This window comes from Branchiostoma belcheri, unplaced genomic scaffold (genome assembly GCF_001625305.1).
Source record: "Branchiostoma belcheri isolate BF01 breed outbred unplaced genomic scaffold, Haploidv18h27 scaffold104, whole genome shotgun sequence".
NCBI lineage: Eukaryota > Metazoa > Chordata > Leptocardii > Amphioxiformes > Branchiostomatidae > Branchiostoma > Branchiostoma belcheri.
The window spans coordinates 44365-55264 of record NW_017802425.1 but is presented as its reverse complement, the minus strand read 5'-3'; the positions used below and the strand labels follow the sequence as shown (position 1 = coordinate 55264).

The window sequence follows — 10900 nt, the reverse complement described above, 5'->3', positions numbered from 1 at the left end:
CCCGTCAAATGGTTGTTTAGTTATCCTCTCTCGGAGATTTTTCAAACAAATCATCCTGCATTGAAAGGGCTGAGACACAGCACATTTTCTGTATCTCTTCGTATTCCCGTCTAAACAGGGAAAACGCAGTGCCACCGAATCTGTTCTGTTCTCCGTGACCTCATTTCCCTTCGCCATAACCTCAGGCCAAAGTTGGCAGTCTGAGCACTCTCAAGGACACAGCTTGTGGCGCTACATACACCGATACTCCCTCAGGTAAACAGGAGTATGTGGCCTTGAAGCTGTGGTGTGTTCAACTTTTAACAACTCCTGCAATCAAATGTGCAAAGATTGAGTGTAACAAGCCGTTCGGTGTGATACAGCTGGTCCATTTTAGCGATGTTTACCATGAAAATAACGTATGTGGCTTATTTCTCCCCCTGGTGTGAGTTTTTAGGTCCCGAAACCTCTAAAAAAAAGCAGAAATTTGCCCACGAAAACGGACGGGCGAGGCGTAGGGAGGGCGCTGTTGACGCCTGCATGACCCCCAAAAGGTCGAAGGTCATGGGGCACGTCCGTTGTGCAATCTTAACCTTAGCTGATTTAGCTTACACTACAACGCGAACCTGTCTATATTAGCAACCGCTAATATTTCTATCTAGTTTATTTTTGTTTTAAATAAAAGTAGGCATTACAAGATAATGAAAGAGACACCCAACGATTGGAAAGTGAGCCAGCGAATTTCATTTCCGGGATGAAAGACGACAGGGAAACAGTAAATTGACTGCATGACTGGGCTGAGTAATAACATATTTCACATTTCTCATCTAACACCTAGAGACTTCCGCGCTCAAGACATCACAGGCAATTCAGTCCGAATGAATAAACATGTTCACCACAATAATGTTTCAGAAAACAAGTCAATATTGCCAGGTAATGTTATAGGACTCTTATAGGCAAAACACGGATAACGTGTATCACGCAGTGGGACCGATGACGTATTGCTGGATTCGGGGGTCGAATAAATTGTGAATGAACGTTTGCGTGGGCAGTCGTTCAGCATATCTTGTAGCTTTTTATCTCTGAGAGGCTTGCCACGTAACGGAGGAGACCGTCCCCGGACCGTGGGTGTATTCAGATAATATAAAGGCGGCCCTGACTGACTACAGCCGGTAGGGACCAGTATACTACATACATGTACATGTACGTAGGTGTGAAATGTTACTTGATTGCTTTGCGGCGAGTACGTTTTTTTTAGTAGAAATGTAGTGCTGTCAGTTAATTCTAAAACTTGATAGTAAGTTTACGCATTGACCGTCTTGAGTCTAGAGCCGAGACATCTTTAGAAGAAGCTCGGGGCTATTTCAAGTTCTCCCTTTCAGTATAGACCTACTACGTATACCGCACGGTAGTGAAACCCAAGGTATCCAGCTTTCCTTTCTCCGTTGTATGTTATATTTCCACGGCCATGCGTTGAAATATTAGGAGTCTGCACTGGGGTCACAACTTGTAAGATTTTTATGGATGACATCAGCGCGCGCATTAATTTAGCCTGATTTTGGAAAAAAACAAGAGATTTTGTTGCCTTCTGAAAGTGGTCAACATGCCGAAAATGGGCAGATATGTCTGTTGCCATACCGGAACTGGATGGCAGATAAATTTGAAGAGAGGAAACAGGATAGGACTTATTGTTTTCTCTTTTGCTTTGATGCAGTGATGCATTTCATTCCTTTTATATGTGATGTTCATGATCAAAACCGGCAATCATCGAACCATCAAAACCATGTTTCAATAGTTGGCAGTAAACTTTGCACAATATAGCTATCATTTCTTGTTTAACAAGGTTTATGAGGTCAAAATTTGAAAATGTAGGAACCTTGTTTTGGTCCGCCTTGTTTTTTCCCCTATCGCATTAGATTTGGAGTCTGTGGAGGATGTCATCCATAAGACTCGCCGGCCTTAGACTAAAATCGCGATGAAAACCCTCTTATTGTTGCACTCATAATGCGCAGGTTTTACAATTATACAAATAAATTATCTATATACAGCACCGGGGTTTTACTGAACCCTTGAGCACCTGAGCACTTGAGCACCCACGCCTCATATCTACCGAGGACAATGAAAGACTGGAACACCCTATCACAAACAACTGTTGAGGCCAAAAATATTGACATCTTCGTGTCAAAGGCCTCCACATCTCAGTAATGCTGCTATATAGTGACCTCCGACCTACAGCGACAGAATGATCAACATGATGATCGTGGCCATGGTCGCTATCAGGAAGAAGAAGAAGAAGAGGTCTGTACCCTGCAAACTGTATAATGTGTAGCCGTATTTCTTATACGGATGATTCCTAAGCCATTTTACTCATAACGTAATCCAACGTTACCCAAAGTATTAAGCGCCCCGATGCGTTGCTACCGACAAATTCAACCTATTATTGATAATAATCCGAACTCAATAAGTACGTTATTTTTCGCCGGCTATAGATTACTAATAATATATATTTTTCCAGAGAAAGGATCGAGAGACGAAGGCCGAAAACGTATATCAGATACAACAAATATTTTATTACATGATTGAAAAAAGTCGACAAAAACTTTTACATTTGTTACTATACGTCTTAATGTTATCATATATACACGAGCCCACATTCAATCGTAAAGAATGAGTGGGGACTAGAAGTGAAAGCCCTTCGAGTGAGATAATATCTGAAAAAGCAACTTAGCAACTCCACGCATGTTAACTTTACACAAACAATAAAATTCATCCATTACAAATACTGACAATATTAATAGTGCTTGTGTCTAATATTATTCGTAAATGGGCGTTTAGAAATTTATAAAAGGAATGCCTCCTTGTTTTCTCTTTTTTTTCACTGTTTTTTGGGTACAAATTTCCTGGATTCAGTACATGTACTTGTTATTTCCAATGAATATACATATGGAGCCGCGTGCATGTGTACACACATGCATGGCTTCCCTGTCAGGGAAGTATGCACAACCTATGGGACGATAAAAATAATATGGCACGGCTAAAAGTGGAAAATGTTACAGTAACGTTAGAATTTGTAACATGCTGTCCATTAATGACAGTCGAATGTACGAGTTTACGTTTTCACCGTGAATATACATGTAGACCGGTCTGCAAGCTTGATTTGGACGTACATGTAACCTCTTTTTGTACCATGGTCAATACTAGTAATTGTTGCCATAAACATTGTACTGTGCACGACTGACATGCAATGACGTTCTTCAGAAGCAGCTATACGTATTTTAGATCTATCTGCGTTTTCCCGTAATTAGTATCATCTGGATAAACACCTTTCCGTAACCGTGATATATGAGTAAATTGCTAGGTCATTACCTAATTATAAACCAAAACTGAGATACTAAGTAGTACCTGGTCCAGTTACATCAAGTTTCTAACACTCTGATTCGTACTCCTGACCCTTGACGGTGATCCTGCGAGGACTCGTCGGTGAGTTTCCCGTCAGACTTGCCTGGCGCGGCGGGGGGAGGGGAGGCGGCCGCAGGTCGATCGGCGACAAGTAACCCTCGTCGTCCAACACGTCGTCTACATCGACTTGTGACGTCGAACCGTTGGGCGGTGGGGGAGGGGGTCTCCTCGGGATGGTACTGTCCCACTGCGGTTTTCTAGGATTCAGCGTCTCGTACAACCTGTCTTCGTCGACTACGTGGAAAGATGAATACTGTGTTTCTTCCTCAATCTGCTTGAATTTGTCCTTGAATATGAGGTCCCGGCTCAGAACACGTGTGATCCCCCGCAGCCCGGTATTCTGCAGCGCGTTCACCCTCAGTTTGTCACAACATTCCGTCACGGCTATGTTGTAGTCTGTCTGATCTCCCAACATGCCATGTGCCGCCAACACGCCCACCTTACTTTGCAATGGGAGTTCAAGAAACTCGTACTTGAGTTTCCCGTTTTCCTTTCGCAGCAAGCACGAGAGAATGGTGTCCTGTTTGTCAGCTAGATGGGCGAGTCTGATAACTCCACTGAAAGTGTCTCCGCAAAACTTTGGAATGTCCCCTTCCGTTTGCAACACCGTCATGGGAAGGCGATTTTCTGCGACGATTTCTGCGACACTTACGTCCTCATCCCCTTTCCCTGTCACCCCGCCTGCTATGGCCACGAACTGTGATCTACAGTCAAACGGGAGGGTCACGTACTCGTTCCCTTGATTCAAACATGCTAGCAGGCGCCCTGGTGTGAAATCCTCATCTCCTGTCGCTGATGCATCACTTGCAACTGTTCTTGTGCCCAAGTGTTCGACCCCAAGACACGCCAGTTCATCTCCAGCAGCCACAGCTATGACATTATAGTCCGAGTCGCCTGAGACATTCGAACTAACCAGAGACATGGGCACGGACACCGATTGTTTCGCCACGACTCTGTCCGGAAGACTTTTTGCTAACCCTGGCACGCCGTCGAAGCGCGGGTCCTTCAAAGGCGTGTCGTGTAGGTACGTGAATTTGCCGCTGTACGACAGGGGCAGGGATAGCCACGGGCCTACAAGTGTTCTGTTGTTCCCTCCCAGACTACGCCCAACTACATAACTCGACTTGGTCACGCTCACCAGTAAAATAGTGCTGTCTGCCACCTCGCTCAAACTCTGGTCGGCCAGCTTCACTATCTGTGGCAAAGGGTACTGTTCTACCAGGACGTCCAGTGGCAGGACCACGTCACTCCACTTGATATAATCCACTATGAACTGTTGTTGCCCCGTGGAAACCGCCATCTTGTACCAAATATTTGATTAACCCACAGTTAGCCAAGATGGCTGACAAAAGGTGAGCTGTTGCACCAGCCAGGTAAACAAATCGTATATTGATACCCCAACAGGAAGAGTCCACTCAGTGACTTGGGGGAGACTCGGAAGCATTTTGCCTATGAGCGATTAGTCTGTTGTTATGAATAACGTAAAGTCGCTCTTCATAAACATAAAGTTGCCCAGAATCGCTGACAACACTAGGTTTCACCTACAAACGTTCTCTATGCCTTATGTACACCCCCGTTGTTGACTAAAACACTGAATGGAAACTCCCCTCCTCGAGACCAGATAACCTTGTTGAACCACATGTCCTTCTCAGCAGCGTCACGTGACATCATGCTTTTGTCTACTAAGTCACGCAAGATCACGCAAGGGGGACCGTTCTTGAGAACTGGGGCTGTGCAACAAACTTGACACGAAAAAAAATTTTCACAGATTTGAATGACTCTGTTATTTCTGAAGATTTTTATGTTAGCAAGCTTTACCAAGTACGCGCCAATTTTGTATAAACATGCACAGATAGTTGTGTTTTTGGCACCCATTTATGCGACTTATCCTTGCATCTTCCGCACTGTCAACTCCTTGTACATTTTCTTTATTCCCTTATTGTCTCACAGAAGTACTAGTATTTATCAACAATGCTAACATCTAGCTTAGAGTTTGACCGTGTCAATTATATTATGACGACGATGATGTTTTTCATAGCTCGAGGCTAAGATTTTATTTCTAGGGCATACCAAACCCCCAGGCCTCTTCTTTATTCCTTTCTTCTATACGTTTTTGACCCAGCCACGCATTTTTTCAGAATACACGTACTTCTTGTAAACAATAATTTTGTCAACGAATCCCCGGACATTTAATGAAATAGCCCCAGTAACACAACCATGCATATCCCTTCATGGAAGACTGCGTATACAATTGCAACTAAAGAAAGCCTTGCCTTGTGACCTCCTGAAGTGGCCTGGAAGGAACACAAGGCACTCACTGATGCACACCGCTTGCTTCCCCTCGGACGTGACGTTTCTATTACTTTCTGCATTAAGACCCAGCACATCTGTGCAGGTGCGGCGGGTAAAACTCGCTTGGTGTGAGAGGATTAACAAGTTTGGAACAAAAAGAACGACAGTACAATGTTCCTTCAGTTTTATTTGTAATATTTGCAATTTGCGTATATGTTTATGTATACATCCTCTGCGAAAGTACTGCACAATAAGTATAGAATGATAGCATTACCATAGCTAAATCATAAAAATTATATGAATACTTAAGCAGATCTAGAGCAGCCAATAGAGACATAGTATACGCTGATACCGTCAAGCAGTACAGGCTTTAATTTTTGTTGTATACATCGGTGGCGATTTAATATACAATATCACACCATACAGTCTATACCTGGCTCTACTACGTACTATGTATAGTTATTCTTTGAAGGCAAGAAGTTTTACAACTTCATATAACTGGGCATATAAGGGCAGTATAGGGTAGATTTTCTCTACAGTGATACTGCCCTGTACTATATTTGCTATATGCGCGGCGGGCGTAAAAGTGACACTGACTGGGTACCACTTGACATGATCATCATTTGACATCTTAAAACAAGAAGTTGTTTTGCAAAATGTCACATCATTTATTGTGCTGCATAATTTGTCTGTAACGTTAAATTTATCATCTTGTGATCCGTACTGCACTGGTAACGTTATAATTACATGCTGTATTTTGGGCTTGCATGTACTGCATGGAAGTCATAAGTTTGATCATGCTGAGCCGCTGATAAGTCAGCTTGGTCACTACAGCTTGGTAGCGATCTGCGACTCCAGTATGAAGCTGAAGATGTCTTTGCTCTGCTGTGAGGTGAGTTCAAACTCATCTGTCATTTCATCCCTGGGCATGCCCACTAGCCTCTTCCCGTCAACTCCCGCGGCCCTGAACCGCTGTATGGCCTCCTCCTCTACGTCTGCCAACCGGAGGAACTTGGTGACTTGTCTGGCTGACATGGTCGTCAGGTCGTTAGGTGGCTCCCAGTCGGGGTCATCTGCGTCTTCATCATCTTCTTGCCCACCCTCGGTATCTTCTGTTTTGCTTTCACCCGACAGGATCTTTTGCCGCATAGCAAGTATTTGGCTAGTGAGGGCCGCCCCACCTGCCGAGGCGAGGGGGGAAGTGGTCGTGGTCTCCGAAGGGGTGTCGTCTGGTGGATAGTCGCGCACTGGCAGGCCGTCGTTGTCTAAAGGTATCATGTAACCGTACTTGTCTTCAGACTGGGCCGGAGGGGGTGCGGTAATGGAAGGAGGGTCTGGGTCATAGTCGCGTTCCGGAATGTTGATAGGTTTATCCGGAACAGGTGGTGGGACTTCGAGGGGGGCGAGTGTCTCCGATTGAAGGGGCGGTGGAGGGGCGGGGTAGTCGGGGGCAGGCGGAGTGACGACGTCAGGGGGGAGGATGGGTGGAAGAGGGGCAGGGTAGTCTGGAGCAGGTGGTGCGCCCTCGCTTCTGTCAGCTGAACTTTCCACCGTTTCCTTTGGGGAGTCCGGAGGGTCTGTAGACGAATCCTCCAGAACTATTTCAGCAAGAGTAATGTGTCGGCGAACCTCTGGCTTTTCCTCTGGGGGTTTCGATCCCTCGACATACTCGTAGATAGAGCCGTCCATTGAAACAACGCGACTGCTGCCGTCGGCCGTAGTAACGTCATCCTCCGCTGACCTCTCCAGTTCTTTTGGAGACGTTTCCTGGTGCAGGGTGGCTTGTACCGTCACGAGATCTCCGTTACGCGGTGTTTCTCTTAACACAGAGCCGTTGCTAACGTGGCCATTGGCCGGCGGCCCCTGCCAGTTGCCTTCTAGCCAGTCCGCTAAGTTCTGCTTGTACTCCGCGGTGTTCAGTAACATCGCTTCAGGAGGGACGAGCTGAACTTTCTTGCCGATGACCGGGATTCTGAACGGCTCCGTGTCTATTTCTCCCTCCGCGGACACCAGCCTGGCCTGTACGCTGTGGTCTGTACCGGTCTCCATCAGTGTCAGTACACCTGTCAAGCGACGATACAGTTAACTTTTAGACATAGTGAAATTACTTGAAACCACTCCGCGATACTTTGTCCGGCTATTTACGCCGCGGAAGCACTTCTGCCTCGGGAGAATGTGCCCGATGAGAGCCTGACGTCGACAACGATCCCTTCTATAAATGTATGTGCGAATATGACTTAAAATGGTTATATATACCTGTGAAGTTGTCCACCGGCGGGGGCTGGCCCTGCACAAGTTGCACCATGACCGGAAGCCGATAGTTCTTGATGATCTCTTCAATGGTGTGAACCGTCACGAACTTGCCTGGGAACGAGATGGGCAGGGCCACACGTTCGTTCTTCTGATTGGCGCAAATCAAACAGTCCACCGCCTAAAGTGAAAATTGGATAATGTGTTGATTATGTTTTTATCTAACTTCAAGTTTCTTGAAATAGTGTTTATTTTCTCTAAGAGCTTTCCCATTTATACAATCTCAGATGGCGTGGCAAACTCTTACTAACTGTTTGTAAAGGTCAGCTGAAGCGCAATATTATACTGAAAAGGAACTGACCTTGGAGCTGCCTTTCTTGGGTTTCTTAGTTGTCTTAGACACCCGGTAGGCTTTCTTCACGGCAAGCAACGTCAGGACGTCACCGCGCTGAACAATGACGTGTTTGACCGTCTTGGCGACTTTTTTCTTGTCCGGCGTCTTCTCTATGCCATCGAAGACATCCAGATGAATATCTTCCTTTGCATAGACTTTATCTGGGAAGGAAGCCGTCAGTTCTGACACCGTCTCGAAATGGCGTACCCCGACCTGCCAGCCCTCTAGCGGCAACAGCAGGAAGCGCCCCCTGAAAAAATAATATAGAGGTCATCATGAGCAAGCAAATAACTAGAGCATAGGCCCGCAATGGAATGTAGGGTAATATAGGGTATTTATCAGTATCCATCGTAAGACATGAAGTTCATGATCAGGTAAAGCAGATAGCATGCACCAAAAACTCACTGCTGCCTAACCCCGTGACCAATAGAGAATTGGTAGCCAAACAGCTACTTCAGTGCCGTAATGGTTAACCTTCCCACGCACGCAGCTATTTCAGTAATGCTACTTTTGTTGATATAGCAAATATAAACAATGGAAGCAGGGCACGACTTTGTGCGAGGTTGCTGACTTCGGCCCTGCACCATTACGAATTCGCTTCTTTTAGTTTTTCATCTCATATGTTCATGAATAGTGGTTCTTTCAGATCAAACATATCTTATTAATCACATGCACTGTCCAGTTTTGCCATAGAACAGAAGACCTATCCCACCCTATCTGGAATACGTATCCCCAATGTTCTCTTCCATTGGGTAATCCCAACAAAAACACAACACAGTTCTCTAACAACCTGTTACCATCCGGGGACTTTCAATGGATGTTGTTTGCAACACCCAGAAGTTGTTTTAGATGGGTCATAGGTTGAATAATAATTGTTCATGGCAATCAATGATAACGGAATGTCCAATATGATGAGGACATTTAAAGATATACTAGTGACGTGTCGTAGAACGTTTAGTCATAACAACACAAACATACATGTATATGTAAAGAGATAACGATCGTGTGGACTAGTAGATAGATAGAATCAAAATGTGAGCCTGGGCAAATTAAGAACCGCAAGACGGCAACAACCATGAGTGCGTGAATTACCTTTAAGTATTTGGCAAAGCTCTTATGTACAATAAACCTGTCCATAAATTATCATCCCTTAACTGTTGAATTAACGAAAAAGATAGAAAACAGATCACGGAAACCGTACCTGAAATCCATGGGAATGCTGAGTTTGGACCCGATAGGAAGGAAACTCCGGAGTTCGACTGCCTGCGCCACCACCCGGCGAACCTTCCGCGCTTCCCCCAGGAGAACATGCTGGTCCCCGGCCAGGGACACGGCCCCGACCCGCACCTGGTGATCCCGCGGTACCCTCACCACCTGCGGCAGCCGGTAGTTCTCTAACAGCACTCCAAGGGCGATGGACCGCTCACTCCATTTGAAGGAGGTTAAGAAGTTGGCAGGCTGTGCCGTCTCTGTGACTTCCATTGCGAATTATGGCAGCGCTGGCAGACGGATAAAAGTTTTAGGGCGTCGCCGGGCTAGCCGCCATGACCCGAGTTTACACTGTCCAGAGGGTGACTTAGATCTTTCCCGTGACGCAGTCTCGGAAATAGCTGAACTGTTAAAAGACAATGCTGTCCATTGGTGGGTATACAGTCTACGTGTTATTGCGATTAGCTGACGACCCGAATACGTGATTCATGTAACATTTAAATTCCCACTGATCTCCCTGAGGTTGAAAATCCACGTTCTTAGCCAACACCCCTACATTGCCCGAAGTAAGTCAGTCCATGTTTGGAAGAACGGTTTCCTGCTTCTGCTCCACCCTGCGTAAAGTTGAGATAGCGGAGCAGCATTAGACCGTAGCCAGGTGCTCGCTTCAGTGCCGGTCAAAGTTCGGTTTACCTTGTGCATGTTACAGACAAGGGTGGGCCTGTTCGGGGGTTTGCTTTTTCCGAACTGAACAGGATGTGGGTTGTACTTTCATTATTTGTGTCATAGTTCACACGCCTGTTAAAGGTAAATAAGTGTCTTGCACATTGTCGACGAAGACGTTCGGTTTAAGAATTTAATAACAAGAGTGCGTAATGACGGGGTAATGTGAATTTTTGTTGGTGGTGTCGTTAAATAAACATCTGCCCTTGTCTAGCCCCTACCTGCCTCTTTATGTGCCACCTGTACGTGTCAGAGGGAACATACGTATATGTTAATGTCCAGGGCAATAGGCCTTACGTTACAATAAACAAACTAAACTAACTCCATTCCGTAGCTCATAATGGGGGATCTACACACGAATTATCGCATATCACACAAAAGCATTGCAATATATTTGATCAGTAACAATGTATGTTATTGTATAAAAACACTGTTAGTAGCAATTTAGTCCTTTGTCAACTGAGACATTGTCCTGACATGCGTTGATTTTGTTGTTGTCAATTTCAGACATTTTGCCTTTTACTCAGAAGTTTAGAAGTAAAAAGTAGAGCGAGGAACTAGATAGTTTATTATATAATCATCCGAGTTAGAATT

At 45.3% G+C, this 10900-nt stretch overlaps 2 protein-coding genes across 2 annotated transcripts in view; both read right to left on the bottom strand.

Moving 5' to 3' along the window:
- The window catches only part of LOC109475778 (GRB2-associated and regulator of MAPK protein-like), a 17013-nt gene extending 11272 nt beyond the window's left edge, over nucleotides 1-5741 (bottom strand). Inside the window, 1 exon segment of the mRNA XM_019776540.1 lies at nucleotides 3407-5741. Coding sequence (XP_019632099.1) covers nucleotides 3407-4738 — 1332 coding nt within the window. The 5' untranslated portion in view covers nucleotides 4739-5741.
- Nucleotides 5742-5922: 181 nt separating this feature from the next.
- LOC109476209 lies at nucleotides 5923-10502 on the bottom strand. Its single transcript, XM_019777095.1, has 4 exons — nucleotides 9576-10502; nucleotides 8342-8624; nucleotides 7987-8161; nucleotides 5923-7793 (listed from the first exon to the last, which is right to left on the bottom strand). The coding sequence occupies exons 1-4, from the start codon at nucleotides 9854-9856 to the stop codon at nucleotides 6559-6561; spliced, it is 1974 nt and encodes a 657-aa protein (XP_019632654.1). The 5' UTR covers nucleotides 9857-10502; the 3' UTR covers nucleotides 5923-6558.
- Between the last annotated feature and the right edge of the window lie 398 nt (nucleotides 10503-10900).

Coding starts and splice junctions, on each gene's coding strand:
- LOC109476209 (XM_019777095.1), bottom strand. CDS start 9,856: ATGGAAGTCACAGAGACGGCACAGCCTGCCAACTTCTTAACCTCCTTC. Junction 8,625..9,575: donor AGCATTCCCATGGATTTCAG/GTACGGTTTCCG, acceptor TTATTTTTTCAG/GGGGCGCTTCCTGCTGTTGC. Junction 8,162..8,341: donor CCAAGAAAGGCAGCTCCAAG/GTCAGTTCCTTT, acceptor TTTTCACTTTAG/GCGGTGGACTGTTTGATTTG.